Source organism: Podarcis raffonei, chromosome Z (genome assembly GCF_027172205.1).
Source record: "Podarcis raffonei isolate rPodRaf1 chromosome Z, rPodRaf1.pri, whole genome shotgun sequence".
NCBI classification, from domain to species: Eukaryota; Metazoa; Chordata; class Lepidosauria; order Squamata; family Lacertidae; genus Podarcis; species Podarcis raffonei.
Window position 1 is genome coordinate 13,551,753 of NC_070621.1, and position 22,472 is coordinate 13,574,224.

At 45.8% G+C, this 22,472-nt stretch overlaps 1 protein-coding gene across 5 annotated transcripts in view; it reads left to right on the plus strand.

Annotated features, from left to right (window-relative positions):
* Nucleotides 1-162: 162 nt before the first annotated feature.
* Nucleotides 163-22,472, plus strand: part of LRSAM1 (leucine rich repeat and sterile alpha motif containing 1) — a 32,661-nt gene continuing 10,351 nt past the window's right edge. The window contains exons 1-14 of one of the 5 annotated variants that reach the window (XM_053373971.1): nucleotides 163-463; nucleotides 2,862-3,006; nucleotides 4,242-4,298; nucleotides 5,488-5,532; nucleotides 6,351-6,428; nucleotides 6,957-7,025; nucleotides 11,064-11,148; nucleotides 12,058-12,179; nucleotides 15,434-15,524; nucleotides 15,984-16,114; nucleotides 18,844-18,873; nucleotides 20,084-20,206; nucleotides 20,780-20,919; nucleotides 21,749-21,793. In XM_053373971.1, the coding sequence (XP_053229946.1) occupies nucleotides 2,935-3,006; nucleotides 4,242-4,298; nucleotides 5,488-5,532; nucleotides 6,351-6,428; nucleotides 6,957-7,025; nucleotides 11,064-11,148; nucleotides 12,058-12,179; nucleotides 15,434-15,524; nucleotides 15,984-16,114; nucleotides 18,844-18,873; nucleotides 20,084-20,206; nucleotides 20,780-20,919; nucleotides 21,749-21,793 (1,088 nt within the window). In that variant the 5' untranslated portion in view covers nucleotides 163-463; nucleotides 2,862-2,934. Of the gene's footprint in view, nucleotides 464-562; nucleotides 844-2,781; nucleotides 3,007-4,241; nucleotides 4,299-5,487; nucleotides 5,533-6,350; nucleotides 6,429-6,956; nucleotides 7,026-11,063; nucleotides 11,149-12,057; nucleotides 12,180-15,433; nucleotides 15,525-15,983; nucleotides 16,115-18,843; nucleotides 18,874-20,083; nucleotides 20,207-20,779; nucleotides 20,920-21,748; nucleotides 21,794-22,472 lie in introns of those variants that run through there. The other 4 variants (XM_053373969.1, XM_053373972.1, XM_053373970.1 and 1 more) reach the window with 4 other exon arrangements.

The window sequence follows — 22,472 nt, forward strand, 5'->3', positions numbered from 1 at the left end:
GTGAGTCAAAGGAAGTCATCTTAGGTGTGGCCAGGAGGGACGGATCAAACTTCCGGTCCTTTACTGAAAAACCACCGTGATCTCTTCGAATTCATAGTACCTAGTGCTTCTCTACACTTTAGTATCTCTACTTTGCGTTGCTACGTCCTTGCTCACCAACCCTCCCGCCGTCCAATAAGCACCGTTGCTCTTCCAGCCACAACCTCGCGAGACTCAAAACTCCCTGCCGCCATGTCTACTATGGGCATTCACTGTGGAGGAGCGAGGCTGCGGTCTCCATTTTAGATGTGGGCGAGAGACCGAAGTTTGTAGGCATAAGAGATCGTTCTAAGGTGTAGCCTCTGTGTAACAGACCGCGAATATTTCCTGAGCCGGTTCGATGTTTGTTTCTTCGTTTACGGAAGAGAAGTGGGCAGGGATAAAGACAAAGAGTTTGGCGGTGGTGAGGGAACGGTATGAGCTGGTGAATACAGGGCGCGGGAGGGGACATTGTCGAGATGGGCGTGGCCTAAGGCGTAGCTGGAGGCGGGGCTACTCCTCAGCATTCCCCCTCCCTCCCGCACTTCTGGGTGTGGCCAAGGGAGCTGCTGTTTCTCTCCCCCACCCCACCCCCGCCGTGTTGCAATGATTGCCTGAGAGCAGCCAAGGCTGCCATTGGGGCTCCTTCTCCACACCCCCTAGCATGACAGGCTTGGCAAAGCCGCACCTGTTGAGCTTCTGCCTACCCGTCGAGCCCTCCAGCGCCTCTTGAGTGACAAGCGCAGCCCTGGGCAGTGGGTATGTTTACTTAGAAGTAAACCCTACAGTACACCCTCGTCTCCCCCCCATGGGGATTTCTCCCAGGTAAGTTACTAGTCCTCATGTTTTTCATCCGCACCTCTGATTGCCCGTTGCTGGGGAAACCGCAAGAGCGGGGAGGGTTGCTGCGTTCAGGTCCTGCTTTCGGGCTTCCTACTGTGGCTTCTGGCCAGCCTTGGACCAGATCCTGCAGGGCTCACCTTATGTTCTTCAATGAACAGCCCAAGCTCTGCATGCAGCCCAAGGCGGGGGCTCCCTAGGAAACAGAAGCGAGAGTCCTAGTAGGGTATGGGGTGGTGGCAGTGGATCTGACAAAATTTGGTTTGAACCCACAGGATAGAAACCTAGCTTTTATCCCATTTGAATCCGTAGCTTAACAACTGTCCATCTCATTTAGACACCTGTTTGGATGTATGGACTGTGTACATTAATCTTTGATGGTTAAGTCAGCATTGAGGGGATAGTCTTCATGTAAATACAAGCTAGGAAGGTTTTATCTTTCTTCTTCTTCTGATATATGTGCAATCTTATGTTAAAAGCAAAAGCTACATAAACAAAGTGTTCAAGGGCACAGTTCTCGTGGAGATTTTGGGGAGTCAGGAAAGATTTCTGCGCCAGTTTAGACGATATTGGGGAACACTTACGATGTGATGCTCTTCCACTGAAAAAACCAAAAGCTGAATACAGTATATTCTTTTAAAAATAGTCTAGTAGAAACGTTCTGGCAGGTTCCCTACATTCAGGGATCAGAATGGAGAAAGTCAGGACCTTCCTGCAGTTTGAAGTAGCGTAGCGCTGCCTGCTTCATGATAGATGGAGATAGGTCAGATCCAGCATTGCCTATCACTGCTGGGAATCACTTGATTAAATTCCTGTCTGCTGGTAGCACTCAGGACTGTGGCTCATATTTGCTCTGGGGAGCAGGGATGTGTGTTTTGCCCGTGAGTCCTGGAAGACCTGTTCCCTACCTTGCAGGGCTTTTTCCACTTGGACTGAGAGGATGGGGCCTTGGCTGTTTCCAGCTACAGAAGAACTGACTCTTGGGCTGGTGTGTTGTTTAGGGTTTTCTGTTGCTGTTATTTATATTAATTTTTAATATATCTATTTTAGGTCTTATGATGATTTTTGTGGAAATGGTTCAGTTTGGTTGTGTACTATCTGACACCCTGGAGAGTCAGTCAGTGTAGAAAATAATGAGACTGAGGAATCAAAGTGACTCAGCATAAGGTAGCTCACTATGTTATTATGGGAGCTTTTCCTGTCAGTACACACCCATGCTATGAAAAGCTGCCCCTGTTGAATTTCTGACTTTCAGACAGGTGTTAAAGGCACTAGTTTAACTCTCATGCTTTGGACTCTGCACCTCAACCCCATGCTCAGTGCCCCAGGCAATGAGCTACCTGATGAATTTTCTAGACCCACTACCTTGCCAGGCTGTTGATAAAACAATGGCAGTCGTCAGCATTACCACTATCTCCTTTCCTGCATGTTAGATTGTGTGTGAAAGCTCTCACACACAGCAGGAGTCAGTTGCCTTTATTGTACTGGGAGTGGGAGGATTACAGGCACGTTTTGGTCCAGTGGCTGTCGGTGGCTGACCCCTTTCTTATACAAATGTCCCAGCTTGTGTAACTGAGGTGCCACGACAGGGCAGGAATGTGGAACCTCAGGTCCAGGGGCCAAATACTGCCCTCTAGGTGTCTGTATGGCCCTTTGCACTCATCCCAGGCCACACACCCCTTAAGCCAGGCCTCTCTGCACCACCCCCACCCCCTGGCCAATTTTATGTGATGGAGGTTCGCCCGTGGTATCTGTTTGGCTACACCCCACCACTGCAGCCCCTGGAAGGTTCCTCACAAGGGAATGTAGCCCTTGAGCCAAAAAAGGCTTCTCCACCCCTGAACTACAGAAGGGTTATGAGAAAGAAAATTCATAAATGTGTTTTGATTTATTCTCCCCCCCCCCCGTCCCCAACTTCTCCAGAGGGCGGCACCTTGAGCAGAACTTGTCCGACATGAGCAGCTTCTTCTCAGACTGACAGAGATATAATTCCTGTTGCTCAGGTTGTGGTTGCCTTCCTGCCTTTCGTTTCCTTTTTCCATCTCTGAATTGGGATAAAGGGAAGACAAGAGGAAGATGCCGCTCTTCTTCCGTAAAAGGAAACCCAGCGATGAAGCCCGCAAGCGCCTTGAGTACCAAATGTGCCTGGTAAGTCGGCCAGAGCTAGGTGGGCCAGCTGCTGGGACTCTTCAGGCTAGCGGGGGCTCCACTAAGGTTCTGAGGAATCTTCTGGAACCATGAAAGAATGTCATCACCTGGTCTTTTCTGGCCCTTGTTACAGATGAATCCTAAGCAGGCTGGATGGATGTAGCAGATCCACAGTATAAAAGCCCTTCTGTCATGTGATAATTTGTTTCATAAAACTATGCCAACTCTGGGATGATGCAGCTGGGGGGGTTAGGGGGTCAGGCCCTAGACTCCCACCCACCCAGAAAAACATGCCCCTTATTGGTGGAAAACTCTGCAGAAGAGTCTTTCCACCAGGAGTGGGGAACCAAACCCGCAGAGTTCCCAGCAAGGATCAGGTGAGAGGCAATGTCAGAGCACTCCAAGATCAGGTTTGGCCTGGCAGAAGCTTGGCTAGCAGGCATGGCACCGAGCTGGTATATAGACATTCTTAGTAGCTCTTCCAATCCTGCGCTGGTTTTTGAGCTGGAGTTGGTGTAAGCACACCCCAACCACAGCTGAATCCTATCATCTCCCTTCTGTCCAGGGGTCTGCTTGAGAAGATGGTCTTACATCCCAGGGAGACCTTGCCTGTAGTTGGGCACTTCTCCAGATGGACTGGGATGGACCTAGTGTTTAAGGCTTCCCCTTGGGCTTGTGACATGTCCAAACTCAATGCCAGAGGCCAAACACACCCCTGGTGCTGGTCATCTGTCCTAGGCCTCATCACTCCTCACCCCCAGATGGAGTGTGACCCAGGGCTTGGTGTAAGGCTGGAGCCTCCTGGTCCTTCTCTGATGAGGAGTCACACTGTTGAGGCATGACACCCACCTCTGATTGGGACTCACCCTGTTGGGACACCACATCTGTATTGCCTGCACCGACTGATGGTGGCTCTCTAGGGTTTTCAGAGAAGGGATGCTCCCAACCCAACCTGGGGATGCCAGGGATTGAACCTGGGACCTTCTGCATACAGAAGAAATCCTGTGCCACCAAGCTACAGCCCTCCCCCAAAGTATTTGGGCAGGGCTTGGAGCACACCTCTGACAACTGGAGACTTGTAAGCAACATGGGCGCAGTGGGGCTAACTCACGCGCCCCTCCCTAAATATACATATATATTACTTTGATTACATTCAGTGAGCAATTGAGATAAGGCTGGCAACCATCTGATTTCTCATTTTTGCAAATGCAACTCACCTGTCTGTCTCTCAACAGGCAAAGGAAGCCGGAGCTGATGATATACTTGACATATCCAAATGTGAACTCTTAGAGGTACGTTTCCGGTGATGCTGACTCCCAAATGTTGGCCAAGTGGTTGGGTGGGAGACATGCTGTTGACATCAGAACCTAAGAAGAGCCCTGCTGGATCAGACCAATGCCCCATTTTGCTCAGCATCCTGTTCTCACAGTGGCCAGGCAGATGCCCCAGTGGGACAGCCGCAGGTTGGACCTGAGCATAAGAGCATCCACTCCTCCTGCAGCATCAAAAAGCATTACTGCCTCCAATTGTGGAGGCAGAGCATAGCCACCATGGCTAGTTGCTATGCATAGCCACCTCTTCCATGAATCTGTCTAATATTCTTTTAAATCTATCCAAGTTGCTGGCCATCACTGCCTCCTTTGGGAGGCAGTTCCACAGTTACTATGCATTGCATGCAGAAGTGCTTTATTTGCAGCGATGGTTAAGGATCAAAAGCTCTGCTGGTTTCACTTCTGGGCGTTGCTTTGGAACTAAAAAACCCCCCATCCTTTGGGCATTATCTTTGAGTTGTGGTGCCACATTCTGAAGAGTGATACCTTTTATTATCATCCTTCAGCAGAAGATGTTATGCAGGAGCGGGTTCCTCTTTCCACATGTTTCAGAGGCAGAACTGCGCTTGACACCCATAACCATAGGATCTGTGTTGTATCTTGACATCAAGGACTAGGAGCCCTCCTGATGTTGTTGGACTCTTAACGCCCATCAGCCCCAGTCAGTGTGGCCAATGGTGAAGAATGATGGAAGTTGTAGTCCAACAATTATCTGGAGGGGTGCAGGGTCTCTGTCCCTGGGTGGATCTTCTTGTCATTCTTATCATCAGGTCTGTTCTGCACAATACAGGAACAGGGCCTTTTGGAATGCCCTCCCTTTAAATATCAGACAAACGCTGCCTCTGTTGTCTGTTCTGTGCCTGTGATGACCTTCCAACAAGCCTTCTAAAGCAGAGATCTTTCCCCATTTGTGTCTGCATTTCAATTGCTTTTATGTGGTTTAATGGTTATAGTGCTTCTTGTTTGCCACCCTGGGCTCCTTTGGGCAGAAAGTGGGGGCCTGTAAATCTGATAAATAATGGTAATATGCCCCAAGACAAAATGGCCCTTGAATAAAGTATCTCTTTTGTGTTTTTTTCTGATCCCCGCACTCCCTCACAATAACATTTTATCTGACCAACAATTGGTTTCATTTTATGGCTGCTTTTAGATTCCGTATGGAGCCTTGGCGACCTGTAAAGTCTTGCAGAAGAAGGTAAGGGACATGTTTCAATGTGTTAGTACAGGCTTTGTCCACTGGGCAAAAGCCCTCCAGACATTGTTGCCCTGCAGTTCTCATCATCCCCAGCCAGCATGGCAGTGCTGGCCATGACTGCTGGAAGTTGTAGTCCAAAATGGCTCTGCTGACTGGGGCTGATGGGAGTTGTAGGCCAAAATATCCAGAGAGCATTAGGTTGACAAAGCCCATGTTGACACACAGGCCAATATCATAAAATTAGGTGGTGGCATCTCTATGCATCAGACTCTTCCTGTGTCCTCCCCTGCTAAATAATTTATGAGGCTGGAGAACCCTCTTGTCCACACAGAGCAAGAAATGGCTGGTGGCCTCAAACAATAGTCAAAGCCTCATATGTCCATAGGCAGAAATGGGACCCTTTGAGTCTTGGCCAATGTGCTTTTGAATGTGTAGCGATTCCCTCTCCCTGTTGTGTTTAAACTTTCCTCAAACACCCTCGAGGGTTTTTCTGGGAGCAAAAGCAGTCCAAGCCTATACAGTGTCTTGCTGGCAAGGTCCATTTCTTCATTGTCTCCCTCTCCAGATCACTTGTTGCACTGGTTTTCTAAATCATAGTGGCAGCAAACCATGATTTAAATGGGTGCACTGAAACTGCAGGCACTTCACTCCCTCTGCCCCTCTGTCTCCACTCCCAGGAAACAAGTGTGGGTTAGCGCTACCTCTGAATCCAGGTTCACCATTTATTTCTCTCCTAGCCAAGTTAGCCAAGAACAAACCTTGATTATGGCTCCCAGCATCACTCTGATAATATCCTCTCTGCTTCTTTCATTGCTTAGGTGCTGATTGCTCACACCAATTGCTTGACATCTCTGACCCCTAAATCCTGTAGCATCCTGAATCTCCTAACTGTGAAGGTAACTTGAAACTCTGTTTTTGTGTGTGTGATTTTTGCAAATGACTCAAGAGGTAGGAATGAATCATTGAGTGGAAGCTTCTGGACCTGATAGTGAAGAAGGCACAGAACCACTGTGTGTTGACAGAAGGGGGCTCTTGAAACCAGGTCCCATTCCAATGTGATTTTGTTCCATGTCTTGTTTAAATATACGAGAGACTTCAGAGAGAGAAGGGGAAGGTGTCAGAGATACACAGAGAAGAATGGGAGGAAGAGAGAAGCAGGGTGTCACAGACCAAGAAAGAGGAATAAGGGGATGTCTGGGACAGAGAAGTGTGTGAGAGAGGGGGGAGGGAGGGGGTGCCAAAGACAGAGAAAGAGGAAGAAGCAGTTTGTCAGAGACAGAGAAGTGAGTGGTCCACTCTCCACTGGCTTTGGCAGGTTAGTGCTGAGGGAGTGTGGCCCTCAATAGGGAAAAAAATGTTCTCCAACCCTGCTATGAAGGCTTACCAGCTAAATGAATGGCCATTTTCCTTCTCTGCCCTTCCAGGTTTTAGATCTACATGACAACCAGCTGACCTCACTTCCTCCTGATATTGGCCAACTGACGTCTCTCCAGGTAAAAGAGACAAAACACATCCTGGGGGAGAATTCTGTTCTGAATTGTTTCTCGTGTGCAGTGTCAGTGTGGTGACTTAGAAAGTATGGGAACTTTTCCATCTCTTTTGGGACTGTAAAGGCTCAGACTAGTCCCTCAAAATGGGATAGTGAAACCAGGGGCTGAATGGAGAGCCTTCTTATTGCTCAAGGCTAGGACCTTGCTGGGTTAGTTACCACAGAGCAGAAACAGAGAGAAACCTGTGTGGAACATCAGCCCGTGTGACTGGCTGCCAGTGTGAAACCTGCTGATTGGCCAGGTCTCTATGAATACCAAGAGCCTGGCATTCCTGTTTTTTGTTTGTTTGTTTGTTTTAAGGTTTTTATATCCTGACATTCTCTCAAGTTGGGATATTTTTTAAATTTTTTTAATTAGTTTCAATTCATTATACAACACCAAACATTAAAGCAACAAAAAAGACAAGCAAAACACACACACAAAAACAACAAAAGAAAAACATTACATAACATAAAACACCAACAAATTAAACTTACAGTAACTAAATAACTAAATCACACAACAATAGTTGACTTCCCTTCAACTCGGTTTCAGAATATGTTACAAAAGGTTTTCTATCTGCAGTTTCATTTTCTTAAAACTCTTTGCGTCGCAGGCGTTATATCGAGCCTACTGTGATTTTTAGATTTTTTACATCTGTTTCAATATATGTCATAAATTTATTCCATTCATTATTAAACTTTGTACCTTTTTGGTTTCTTATTTTCTGTGTCATTTTTGCCAATTCTATATAATCAAATAATTTAGATTGCCACTCATTTATAATTGGGATTTTTGAAGTCTTCCAGTTTTGTGCTATTAGTGTTCTAGCAGCCACAGTTGCATATTGGAAAAGTGTTTGGTCTTCCTTTTTAATTTCTTCTCCAGTTATCCCCAGAAGGAAGGCCTCGGGTTTTTTGTGAAGGTATATTTAAATATTTTTTTTAGTTCATTGTAATAGATTCCCAAAACTTTCTAATTACCTCACAAGACCACCACATGTGGTAAAAATTGCCTTCCTTAATCTTACATTTCCAGCATGATTTGTCTCTGGTTTTGTACATTTTTTCTAATTTTACAGGCGTGATGTACCACCTGTACATCATTTTATCCATATTCTCTCTAAGTGTTGTGCATGCCGAGAATTTCATATCTTTATTCCAAAGTTTCTTCCACTTATCAAACTCTATGTTGTATCCAAAGTCTATTGCCCATTTCACCATTACTTCTTTTATTTCTTCATCTTTGGTGTCCCATTCAAGCAACTGGCTGTACATTTTTGATAGGAGTTTTGATTTGTTTTCTAATATTTCTACCTGGAATCTGGATTTTTTTTTGTTCATCCCATTCTTTTTATCTTCAGTCCACATAGCATTTATTTGATGAAATTGGATCCAACCTGTCAGTTTATTCTTTATCTCTTCATATGGCCTAATGTTCCATCCATTTTCTGTTTTTACTAGCAAATCTTTATAAGTCCATCTTTCTCCTTCAATATTTATTTTTTTATTGTTAAGATGTCGATTGGTGATAACCACCAAGGGGTATTTCTTTCCAATAATTTTTTATTTCTCTCCCATACTTCCAACAGTGGCCCTCTAATAATATGATTAGAAAATCCTTTGTGGACCTTTTCCTTATTACGCCACAAATAAGCGTGCCAACCAAATCTTATATTAAAGCCTTCTAAATCTAACAGATCTGTGTTTTTGATGACAATCCAATCTTTAACCTAGCAAAGGGACGAGGCTTCATAATACAGCTTCAAATTTGGAACCGCAAATCCTCCCCTATCTCTTTGGTTTGTGAGTAATTTGAATCTAATTCTTGGCCTTTTTCCTTGCCAAATAAATTTAGAAAGTACTTTCTGCCAATCTTTAAATACTGAGGTTCCCCTGATTATCGGTATATTTTGAAATAAGCAATTTCGGTAATAAGCTCATCTTAACTGCCGCCATTCTTCCCGACCAAGAGAGTTTTATTCTGTTCCAGGTATCCAGGTCCTTCCTTATTTCTTTCCATGTGTTTGTGTAGTTGTCTTCCATTAAATTTATATTCTTCATTGTTAGCCAGATTCCGAGGTATTTTACTTTTTTAGTTGCTTTGATCCCAGTCTGTAATTCAAGATGGTTTTTTACCTCTTCTATCATATTTTTAGTCATCATTTTAGTTTTTGTTCTATTTAGTTTAAAGCCGGATAACTTTCCAAATTCTTCTAGCAAATCTAACACTTTACCGACACTTTTTTTTTGGATCTTCCAGCGACAACATAAGATCATCGGCATATGCTTTCAATTTATATTCTTTCACTCCAATTCTTATTCCGCATATCTCTGAAGTTTTCCTTATCTTATTTGTAATTATTTCTAACACCATAATAAACAAAAGAGGTGACAGAGGGCACCCCTGTCTTGTACCCTTCAAAATTTCAAAGGATTCTGTTAAGTTATTAATAATTAATTTAGCACTTTGTTGTGAATAAATTGCTTTTATTCCTTCCAGGAATGTGCCCTCTATCCCTGCCATTTCCAAACATTTTATTAGAAAATGCCAGGATACATTGTCAAAAGCCTTTTCGGCGTCAATGAACATTAATACTGCAGGAATTTCATTTTTGCATTCTAGGTATTCAATAAGGTTTATTATATGTCTTATGTTGTCTTTTATTTGCCTATTAGGTAAGAAACTGGCTTGATCATTATGAATGAGATTGACTAAGCACTTTTTGAGTCGACTTGCCATTACATCTGCAAAGATCTTATAATCATTATTTAATAATGAAATCGGTCTGTAGTTCTTAATATTAAGTTTATCCGAGTCAGGTTTAGATATTAGCGTTTAGGTAGTTGGGATTCAAAGTGGCTTCCAACATTCAAAAGAATCATTGTAAAATACAAATAAAATCAGACCAGTTTTTAAAATAGCTTAAATACACCAAAACACAATTAGAACCAGCAGTTAAAATCCAATTTGCCCTGACAGCAGCTGAATGATCAGTATCATCCGGACCTTAGTTTCCAAAGGTCCATCCGAACATGAAGATATTAGTCTATTGGCGGAAGGATAGCAAAGAGGGAGCCAGTCTAACCTCTCTTGGGAGGGAATGGTACAATCAGGGTGCAGTTTCTTTCTTGTGTCACCACAAACAACGCTTCCAATTTTGATTGGACCATGAGAAGGTGCTGCCATGGACTGGCTGGACACAGAGGAATGGTGGGAGGCACCTGCTGGGGAACCCCCAAGAGACAAAGTTCTCAGAATCCGGGGATTGGTGGTGGGACGACAATGCGTAGTCAGAGGGAGAAGCCTGGAGGAGAAGGTGAAAGCTGAAGCACTAACAGGTTCTAGTGAGCAGGGAGAGTCTGTGACAGAGAGAAGTCCAGAATCAGAAGTAGAGGCAGAAGCAGGACAGGAAGAAGACCAAGAGGTAGAGAGGAGTCAGGCTGGTAAAGATACCAGGATGTCTCCCCCTCTTGCTGCCACAAGCTCTGCTCCCCTCCCCCTGGTCTTCCAGGACCAGGAGAGGCACAAAGAGGGAGGAGCAGAGACAGGTGCATTGGCAGAATCTCAGATTGCATGGGAAGGATCTTGGAAAGAATCTAGGGGAGGAGGAGATTTAGGCAACCGTGGGAAGGTGGGGACCTTCAGCCTCCACAACTGCCTCATAGGGGCAGAGTTGCTGTTCTCATTAGGCCTGACACCCCTCAGTTGACCTTGTTTCTTCTAAGAAGGAGTTAATTTCATTTACTCTGTGTGATTTATTGCTGGCTGGCTCCCTTACAAGTGCTCACCTGAGGATCTTAGCACTTGAGGTTTTAGCAGGGTCATCAAAACAAGACATTTTGTCTCCTGCCCTCAAGACCAGGCGGCTGAACTCAAGAGACTCAGCACTCTGTAAAGTGCACCCTCTAACTTGGATTTCACAGGAACTTCCTACTGCCTCTCCCTAATGGAACAGGAAGGAGACCGACCCCTCTTGTTTCTGCTCTCTGTCCTTGATAGGTCCTGAACTTTGAAAAGAATCTATTGAAGGCCCTTCCAGATTCGATAGGGGACCTTGTCCAGCTGCAGACGCTTAATCTGAAAGGTAGGAGGAAATGCCTCAGGCTGCAATCCACAGGGATAAGGGAACATATTTCACAGTAATAAAACACATAAAACTAGTTTTATAAATAGTTGTAGTAAAAACATCCAATTCCTGCATTTGCCCAAATGCCCGGGGTAACCAAGAATGTTGTTGCCTGGTGCCCAAGCAGTGACAAGGCTGGTACCAGACTGGACTTCCCCAGGGGAGCATTTTCCATTCTAGGGGTCGATAGGAAAAGAATTGAAAATAAAACTTCTGACATCATCAAGCCATTATACAAATACACACACGCACACATATCCAAGAAGTGTGTTAATATCTGCGTCTTGCACATTCTGCCTTCTCTTCTTTTTTTTAAAGTAATTTTTATTCAAAATTTCAACATAACTATTTATCAAAAGCATATCCTCCTCACTCCCCCCCCCATTTTTCTCTCCCCAGAAAAAGCCCACCCCCAGACTTCCCTCAGCTCCTCTTTCTGGTTTTTCAGCACATATTATTCTCTGCATATTATAAAATTGTTAAGATCTTTAAATTATCTGTCTTTATGTTACCCATAATAAATTTGTGTATGTTTATTCAAAACCTGCCAAGGAGTCCAGTTCATTTTGTTGTTTAAGTATTTTGTAAAAGGTTCCCATTCTTCTTTGAAATCACAGTTGTCCTTATCACGCAGTTTGTGGGTCAATTTCGCCAATTCCGCATAGTCCATCAATTTCTCTTGCCACAGTTCTTTAGTCGGGATTTCTTCATTCTTCTATCCTTGTGCTACTGAGACTCTTGCCGCCGTTGTCGCATACATGAATATGTTCTTCAATTTCCTTGGCAGGTCTTTTCCTACAATCTCTAACAGAAATGCTTCAGGCTTTTTTACAAATGTTAATTGGCACATTCTGCCTTCTCTGGCAGGCAACAAGCTGAAGGAACTGCCAGCCTCCCTGGGTGGCCTGCGTAGCTTACGAACCTTAGACATCAGCGAAAACCTAGTGCAGGAGTTGCCGCAGGCACTGGCTCACATCCGAACACTGGAGGTACGTGCCCAAAGAAGTTTTTGCTTTGTTTGTGTGTGTGTGGTGCAAAATTCATATTGAGCGGAAGGAAGAGGTCAATATGGAGCTGGAAAGGAAAGCTTTGCTTCTTTCAGATCATAGTAGGATGCATATAAGCAACTCTTCTCTTCCTGGGAAGCTTGTGTGCCAATCTAGCCTTGTACAAAGGGCATGAATCTCAAGAGTTCTCCTGCATTGCTCATCAACTAAGACCCTCCTCCAAGTGCCGTCTGTTGCTGAAGTGTGTTGTGATTACATCAGTAGTTCAGCGGCCAGTTCAGAAGTGCAGGGTCCCTTCTTGATGGTCAAAGCCACACCCCTTCACAGCTAGATCCCTTTCTAAAATGCAACAGTTTTATAATTATGCAGTAATAATAATTAGTAACACATTGCAATGATCAATGCCGATCTTCATTTGTTGCCTTTCAGCTAGATCTTCCATTTACTGTGCATTTGCTGTGCAAATGATTTGGAGTCCTCCAACATCTTCTCTCAGAGTGACTTAAGTTGTGATTCTCTTGGAAGTTTCAATGTATCTAACAGAACTTGCACACTATTCTCTTGAAACCAAAGCAGCTTTTGTTTTCAGGGTTCCTAAATGCTTAACTGTGGGGCTCACATAACTCTTTCTCCTCAGTATTTTCCCTGCTTGCTTTCTCCAGAGTGATCCTTGGAGCCAGTCCTCAGAGGATGACTCCCCTTCCTTTCATTCTGATTGGCTCAAATCAACACAAAGGCTTCTTCCCAGTGGCTAAAACACCCCCTTTTATGTGGATTGGGTGACACTGGAGACTGGGGCCATGTTGGGGGGTGGGAATAGTAATGGGTCTTCAACCTTCCATGACTCTGGACCACTGCACTTCTGGGTTGCACAGAAGAGAAGAGGTCGTAGCCAACTAAGTTCTGCTCATAGACCCATCAAAATCAATGGGTCAGAGTCATTTGTTATCTTTCAAAGCATTTAACTTTGAGTAGGACTAGTAGAGGAGGCAACCCATGGGCTTTCTGGCAGTGGCTCCTTGATTTTAAAATGCCCTTCCTAGAAGAGCTCGATAGGCACTGATCTTGCAATTTTTCCAGCAATTAGTTAAGACTTTATTGTTGACCAGGGCAATTTGAAAGGGGTTCTGTTTGCTTTCAGCCAGCTTTTGGGTTCTATGTGGCTGCCTTTCAATCAGTTTTCTTGTTTTCTGAGGGATTATATTTTTTCCTTTCATTGCATTTCATCATCATTATTGTGCGCCATCCTGGGATCCGTTTGGAGGAAGGTACCGTATTTTTCGCTCTATAACACGCACCCAACCATAACACGCACATAGTTTTTAGAGGAGGAAAACAAGAAAAAAAATATTCTAAACGAAACAGTGGATGTATGATTTTTGTGGTTCATGCTGTGGCCACAGACATGTGATCTGACGGTGAGTTTGGGGTAGCCCAATGCAAAAATCCTGAGGATCCACGTGGATCCGTACTTTGTAACCACGTTTTTGCACCACTGCGGCCCCAGGCAACAGTGGGTGCTTGATTTTTTTGGTGCATGCTGTAGCCATGGACATGCTATGTGATCTGATGGTGAATTTGGGGTGACCCAGTGCAAAAATCCTGAGGATCCATGTGGATCCGTGTTTTGTAACCACGTGAATGAAGGAACTGTCAGTAATGTATGATATCTCCAATACAGTGATGAAGGAAGAGGGGGGGGAGCTCACACTTGTCCTAGGCAAAGCAGCCAACTCCTATAGGCCTAGGTGCCTTCACCCCCCCCCATTAAATATTTGAGGGAGTCATCATCCCCCCATGCTGATGGGCATTGCCATTCATATAAGGTACCAGTGTGCATGCACTTTGTCTTGAGATCATTGCAGTCTGTGAGATGGGGCTTACCTGTACCTGCCCCCCCCAATATTTTATTGAAGTTGGAAGAAGGAGGGAGGGAGGGAAGAGAGATGGAGAGCTCACATTTGTCCTAGGCAAAGCAGCCAACTCCTATGGGCCTAGGTGCCTTCACCCCCCCATTAAATATTTGAGGGAGTCATCCCCCATCCCCCATTGTGGTATGTGAGTGGGGCTTACCTGGCTGTCCCCCCAATATTTTTTGAAGTTGGAAGAGGGAGGGAGGGAGGGAAGGAAGAGAGAGGGGGAACTCACATTTGTGGAGCTGCCTTGCCTCGAACCGGAGCAAAAAGAGGAGGAGGAGACTCAGGGACACGAGCCTTGTAAGCCGCTTTGTTTGAATTTACCGGTGAGGTGCTGGGGGAGGGACGGAAGGGGATGCCCTCTTTGTCCCTCCTTCCGGCTCATTGTAAAGAAAGCAGAGTAAGAGCCGCTTACATTTGTGTAAGGGAGAGCCATAGAGCAGGCAGACACTGAGAAAGAGAGGCTGTCTCCCTTTCCCCACCTTGGCTTTTACACGCTGCGTGCAGCTCTTGCTGGCTTCCGAGCTGCCTCCCTTCTCCCACCTCGCCAAAAAGCCACAGAGCAGGCAGACAGGAGGAAGAGAGGCTGTCTCCCTTTCCCCACCTTGGCTTTTACACACTGCGTGCAGCTCTTGCTGGCTTCCGAGCTGCCTTCCTTCTCCCACCTCGCCAAAAAGCCATAGAGCAGGCAGACAGGAGGAAGAGAGGCTGTCTCCCGACACTCAGCTGTTGCTCAGCTGTTGCCGGCTTCTCAGCCAGCCAAGTGGAGGAAGAGAGGCTGCCGAAAAGCCAGCAAGAGCAGCTCCTCCTGCCTGCATTCGCTCCATAACACGCACACACATTTCCCTTTACCTTTTAGGCGAAAAAAACTGAGTGTAATGGTGCGAAAAGTACGGTATTTTGGATGATGTTAAAATGCATTTCAAAAGAGGGTTTTTTTTGTCCACCTCAAAAGGAATTTTCAGGGCTAGAAAAGGTTCAGAAATTAGCAGCTAGGAGGATAAAAGGGATGGAGCAACACCCCTGTGAGGGAAGGCTACAATGTTTGGGCCTTTTTGGTTAGAGGAAAGACAGGTAAATGTCAGGAGGGGGACATGATAGGGGTATATGAGATTATGCATGATGCAGAGAAAGTGGTTTCCTCCCTCTCTTATACTGCTAGAATTTGAGAGTGTTTCTGTTGCACTTGGATGCTACTTATGGGCTTCCCATAGGGGCATCTGGTTGGCCACTGTGAGAACAGGATGCTGGACTAGATGGGCCTTGATCCAGTAGCCAGGCTCTTCTTACCTTCTAAAATAATTTCTGTCCGTTCTGCAGTCACTGACCCTGGATGCCTCGTCCATGTCCTACCCGTCCAATGACATCTGCAGCGCTGGCACAGAGGCCATCCAGCAGTTTCTGTGTGGAGGTGAGCAGAGCAGAGGGCCTGCCTAGTGCAAGCAGGGTGGAGAGGACCAGCCCAACAGCGCCTGAAACTCTTTCCTCTCCTGGGACGAAGGGCCTAGAGAGGGGCTGTAGCTCAATCGGAGTGCATCTGCCTTGCATGCAGAAAGTCCCAGGTTCAATGCCCAGCATCTCCAAGTAGGGCTGGAACAGAACCTTGTCTGGAATTGAGAAGAGGGGCTGCTAGCCAGTGTAGATGGCCCTGAGCTACATGGACCCAATGGTCTGGCTCAGTATAAGGCCGCTTCCTATGAAAACATGCTTGCTGAATTCTAGAGCCACCTTGATGCGTTTGGTGGCCAAGCAGGGCTCAGGTCTCCCTGACTCATTTTTAGCACTCTGCCAAGTGCATTACACTTAGGTGTGTGATGCCTGAGCCCTGCCAATAACTGACCTGCCTGTGCTGTCTTCTGGTTTCTCCTAGAATTAGGAATTGAGTACAACCCTCCCTCGCAGTATTTACTCCCAGTGTTGGAAAGTGACGGAGGTGAGACTTCGGTGGACGGAGTCAGCAGGATGGTCATGAAATATGCGGAGAATGAGGCTCAGTGGCAGGTAATTGCTTTTTAAAAAAATAATATTTATTACTTTTAGAGATTACAGAAAAGGAAAAGAAAAGGAAAAAAGACAAGAGAGAAAAAACAAAAAAGAAAAGAAACAATACAATACAATACAATATATAAGCAATACAAAACACAACCTAAACACATTAAACTAAACTAAACAAAACCCTAACCCACCTTAACCCTAAACAAAACAAAACAATAACCATTTAAAAACATACATCACACCTTTTCCATACTCTATCTTTCATTCCCTTGTTTCCTCGACTTCCTCTCACCTCCCTTTTTGTATTCCACTTCTATTAATTGTTTCAGCAAATCCTTTCCATCTTTCTCTATTTTCTGTCATATTATACATATCTTAACATACTTTTATCATTAAAACTAAAATACTTATATATGCTTAACTCCTTATAACATTTCTGCTAAGGCCATAAAATTTCTTTCCACCATTTTTCTATCATTCATTAATTTTACAGTATTTCTATATATAAACTTTAAATTCTCTAATCTTCTTCCACCATCTCCTCTCCCTGGTTTTGGATTCTGCCAGTCCTTTCCGTCAATTCCATATAGTCCATCAACCTGGAGATCTTATGTCCGAGGCTCTTAACTCTTTTCCAGGTCCCTTCTGCAGGTCTTCTTCATATTCTTTAATGCCAAAGAGCAGATCTCAGGAAGACTCCAACCTAACAATGCTTTTATTCCTTCCGGACAGGTCAGCCAAATTTCCATAGTTGAAGCTGAGGTCTATAAAATGTTCCATGACATGTTTCAAAATTCCTCCAAATCCAAAGCCCCCCAGAACTCCCATCTCCTCCAGACCCAAGTCCATGTCCCAAAAGTCAGTTAATCCCTGCATAGAGGGATCTTTCCAACTTTCCTTCTTCCGTCCAAGCCGGGATCCAATCCTCAAAATCTGGCTTTTTCTAGATTCAATCATAGAAGGCCTCAATTTGTAATCCTCAATTTGCTTCTGTAAGACTGAGGATCCCGCTTGTATTACTTTAGGCTCAACAACCACAGCTTTCTCTTTCTCCTCCACAATCTGTCATGCCAAAGTAGATTCTTGTACCAAGTCCTGAATTATTTCTGTGCTGGTGCTCACTTTTTGTCTCCAGTTAGTCACTTTTTGATCCAAGTTGTCAATTTTAAAAGACATGTCATCCGTCTTCTTATGAAGCTGTTCCAGCGAGTAGCTTATCTTACATAATACCGTCACAATGGCTTCTCCTGTCAACATTTTGAATGGTCCAAGGTCAATCTCTGGTTCTCACAATTACTTATCTTGCAGCTGGTGATTCCCCAGTTGCACTCCTGTGACAGTTTCAAAGACTCCCTCTAGAGGGAAACAGTCTCCACTTGTATCAATCCTTTCAAACACAATTCAAGCCATAAAAATAGTTTCAATTTCCAGTTACTTTTCCTCCTTTTTAAACGCAGAAGAGGACAATGGAAACAGTATCTTTCTCTTATTTAACTAGCTGTCAAAAATGTTCTGTTCGCAGTCAATGAACTCTCCCAAAACGTCACTCTTTCTGGCAGCCCTTTTCCAGGTTCGGAGCAGTGGTAATTTGGTTTTTCACTCTCTCCTGCAGGCTCGCTAAGTCCAAAATTTCCCCCCTCTTCTCCTGCTTCCAAGGGTTTTTTTGTAGTTTTAACCGATGAAAATTTAATCCTTTGCCAAAAGCTTTCAAAGACTTTAGCTTATAACGTCTTTGCTTCAATCTATTTACAAAAGGGGAAGGCGGACTTCCTGTTTAAGACCTTCCCCGTTTCGGTGCCAAATTAAGGTATTTAAAGATCCAATTTTCCGTTCTACTCACAGGTAGTTGTTTAAAATCCAATTGTCCATAGGAAAAAGTCAGCGCTCTCCGGCAGCAGCTATGCGGCTTCACTCCGTGAAAGAAGCAGTCAATTCGAAGCACCGCGCCACTCACCCCACATCGCTCTGGATCCCCAAAACAGGGTTTCCCCGCGAGTAGGGGAGGCGCAGAAGGTGCCAGCCGAATCCCAAGTTCACAAGCTTCTCCCGCTTGTGATTTCAGAGGGTCTCCGCCTTCGCCGTGGTGGTCAGACCCTGCCTTCCACGGAGCAAGTTCCTCCCGATCGGAGGAGCTCCGCCATTGCCGGAGGCGCCAACCCAGAAGTCTGAGAAGCAGGCAGTGGTCTTCAAAGTCAGGGATAGGGAGTGTGTTACCCTCTGGATGTCACTGGATTCCCATTGCTCTTGACCAACTGACCATGCCAGCTGCAGGGGCTTATGGGAGTTGGGCATCCTAACAGCATCTGGAGGGCCACAGATTCCCCAGCCCTGCTTTACAGGCAACCTAACAATGGTCACTGGCTTCCCTGAACTGTGAGAAGTGGTGTGTGTGTTTGTGTGTCTGTGTTTGTTTGTGTGTATGAATGAGTGGATGGGTTGCATTAAACCCAGTTAAATCCAGGCTCCTTTTGTGAGAGCCAGTGTGGTGTAGTGGTTAAGAGCAGTGGACTTGTAATCTGGTGAACCAGGTTCGCTTCTCCGCTCCTCCACATGCAGCTGCTGGGTGACCTTGGGCCAGTCACACTTCTCTGAAGTCAATCAGCCCCACTCACCTCACAGAGTGTTTGTTGTGGGGGAGGAAGGGAAAGGAGATTGTTAGTTGCTTTGAGACTCCTTTGGGTAGTGATAAAGCGGGATATCAAATCCAAACTCTTCTTCTCTTCCTCCTTTTTCAGAACAAATTTATGGACTACGAGAAGCGGAAGGTAAGAAACATTTTCCATTGCTCACCCTTCTCCCTTTTGGAAAACTGTTATGCCCTCCAGATGGCTCCCTCAGCTTGTTCCATTTCTTCACTGGATCCGCCATTTTCTGTGGGACAGTATTATTTACGTACACAAGTGGCCCACATATAATAATGATGATGATGGTGATAGTGATAGTGCCATCTGAAGAAAAATAGATCTGGCTCAGTTTCCTCAGTCAGCAAATTCCTTTGCTTTAAAGCCAGGATGCGAAAGCTTTTGGCCCTTCAAGGTTGCTGGAGTACAGCTGCCATAATCCCTGAGCATTGGGCATGCTGGCTTAGACTGATTGGAGTTAAGAGTCCAGCAAGATCTGGAGAGCCACAGGTCCCCCCCTCTCTAGTGTAAAGTGTTGAAATAATAAAAATGCTTCAGCCAGAATGGTAGCCAGAGCACCTTACACAAGATGAGTAGCCAAAATCCTTAACCTGCAGGTGTATAATCTAAGACATGGCACAAAAGGAATGAAGAGAGAAGAGGCAAGCAAGTAAGCTCATGCATTCGTTCTTACAAAGTTCTCGTAACAAGCAGCTTGGAAAGGAAAGGGTTTAAGGAGAGAGGAGGAGCCCAAAGTGAGCTGGTTTGCCAGCTGAATTGATGGAGTGGGCACCCGCAGTCCCATTCTTACTCTATGCTCTATCTTGAGGGATTAATTGCCCACTGGGTGGCAGCCGAAGAAGAGAGGAAAATTCAGTGGAAGATGGGGTGGCAGAGTTGTGTCTGGACTATACCACTTCAAACTGCAGGTGTTAGCTTATACAACTGATTGCTCCTCTGCTCACACACGCACCATCCGCCCCCCCAATAAAAGTAGCATATCTAGCCTAGCTTTTCCATGGCATACTAGATTTCTACATGCATGGGGATTATCTATTGGGAAGGATTTTTTTCAAAAAGCTTTATTTGTAAGACTAGATGACAACAAGCAAAAAAACATGCAGGGGAATAACCCATACCATATTTTGTGTGGGCGAGCTTTCAGTTAGGCAAGCTCTCCCCGCCCCGCCCCCACCTGCAGTCTGTAGTCCAAACACAGGTTTGTTCACTTCCATCTGCTGTTTATGAACACACAAGCCCTGTCTCTCGTCATGCACCAGGAGGAACACTACAAGCCACATGTTCGCGTGTTTGCATGTGTGTGCTGATGAGGCTTTTTGTTGGTCCTTCCCAGGAGCAGAAGATGCAGGAGAAGCTGGAGTTTGAGCGCTGGCTGGATCTGGAGCAGCGAGGTCAAGCCCAGCTCATGCACCAGAGCCACGCCCAGAAAGGGGAGATCCTCCAGAGCATGAAGGAGGTATCTTGTCTGTCTCCCTTTTCCACCACCACCCCGGACCCTCCTGTTGGTCTGTGGTTAAGCTGCGCAAAAATATCTCTAAGTAAAAGAAAATGAAATAGGTCATCCTAGGATGGATTGATAATTGCCCTGTAGGCAGTGATGATTGACGCCCTTTGAGACTGGTAGGGCGGAAGGCAGGGAGCCCAGCAGTAGATGGCACCAGAGCCAATGACAGACAGAGACTGCTAAGTACTTTTGTCCTCATCCTCACTGCTGAGTTCTGCAAGGGGCCACCCAGAGACTAAGAAGGAAGAAGCCGGCAGGCGGTGCTGCTATCCACTGAACTGGTTGCAAGTAGGAGGGTAGGCTGGGTAGGCAGTGCCCCATTCACCCCGATGGACCAGCCTCCACTGCCCATAAGAGAGGTTCATACATTTGCTTATTGTGGTTGGGAAAATGTGCCTTTCTGAGGAATTTGGATGTAGGCTTACCCTCGGGTCGCAAGGTCCAGGGAGGCCTCTGTGGGAGATAAGGCTGTCCTGGAGATCAAGTGAAATGGTCCTTTGATGCTGTTCTCATCTCTGCTTGCAGGAGCAGGTGAGGCTGGAGCAGGGCCTGACCCGGCACCAGGAGCGCCTGGGAGAAGAACGCATGAAGCTGTTGGAGCAGCTGAAGCAGATGGAGCAAGGGGTCTCTGGGCGGATCAAGAAGCTGCTGGAAGAGAACCAGAGGTCAGAGGTGGTGTTGAGCAACAGTCACGGGAGCTAGGGAGCTACGCTTGCAACTCTTGACTGTTTTCACTCCCAGGCTGGGTTTATTGCACCAAGGCTCAAAGACACCTGGACTGGATTTTCAGATCTGATGGTGTGACTCCAGACAAGGAGTTCAGTTAGGGGTGGGGAACATTTTTAGCTGGAGGATCATGTTTCCTTCTGGGGTCACTTGCCAGTGGTTTGTGGGGCCAGAGGCTAAAATAGGTGGAGCATCACATGCAAATTATATATTGGAACTCTCACACACAGCTCTCTATCCTCCCATCTAGTCAACCAAGAGGCATTATCAGAGTTCAGGGGCACATCCCAGCCAAACAAAAACACTCAAGAATTTAAGTAGAGCTGGCAAGGGGGTTGGCTGGGGAGAGTCCCAAGGACCAGGCAGAGAGGCTTGGAGGGCCAAATTCAGCCCCTGGATCTGAGGTTCCCAGCTCTCAAGTTAAGAGGTCAAACAGGAATAGCCCTGCCAGGACATCTCTGATGTTACCAAAATTGGTCCAGGATTTTTCCTTTGAAAGTAAATCCCAAGAGTCGTGGTCTGGAAACGCCAGACCCTTCATAGCGGAATGAGCTTTTCTCTCGCCATCTTTTACCAAGATCCTTCACCCTGTTGCTTCAGCCATGATTTGGTTCAGGTGGAGAGTTTATATAGGTTCCACTCCATGCTGGTTCTCAGCCAGGTGCTGGTCCAGACAGGTGGTTGCATGAGCTTTCCCCCTCCTCTTAGAACTGAACCAGGACTAATAATGCCTTCTGGCGTTTTTCCCCCTCCTTGCTTTCTTTCTAGGCAAAAGCAGAGCTCAGAGATTCTCAAATCTCTGGAGAATGACCGGTGAGTGTCCCAGATGCTCTTGGCTGGGTAAGGAGCGGGGAGGATGATGCCTTTGCGTGAGAACATAAAAAGTGTTGCCTGGGTCAGGACAATGGGTGGTCTAGTTCAGCATCTTGTTCTCACAGTGACTGACCAGATGCATCTTCTGACCACCACCAGCAACTTTCTGTACTTGGTTCCCAGCACCTGGCATTCAGAGGCATGTTGCCTCCATTATAGCTTTCAGCCATTGATCGCCTCCAGGGAAAGGCCATAGCTCAGTGGTAGAACACCTGTTTTGCATGCAGAAGGTCCCAGGTACCATCCTTGGGATCTCTAGGGGGGGTTGGAAAAAGCTGTCTCTCTGAAACCCTGGAGAGTCATCGTCAGTCAGTGTAGGCAATAGTGAGCTAGATGCACCGAAGGTTTGACTTGGCGTAAGGTGACTTCCTCAGTTCCTATCATCTTTTCATCCAAGAGTTTGTCTTATCCTCTTGAAAAATTTCACATGCTATGCATAAAAATGTGAGGTGACCGTTGCTTTCATGCCCAGGCTTCCCAGAGGCTTCCGCCTCCCCCCTGCTGGAAACTGGAACACTAGATTTGACGAGCCTTCAATCTAATCTAAACAATGAAAGAGGCAGGGCAGGCCTTGCCATTGGCTGACACTTGAGGGAAGGGCATGCAATGGCTGAATCTC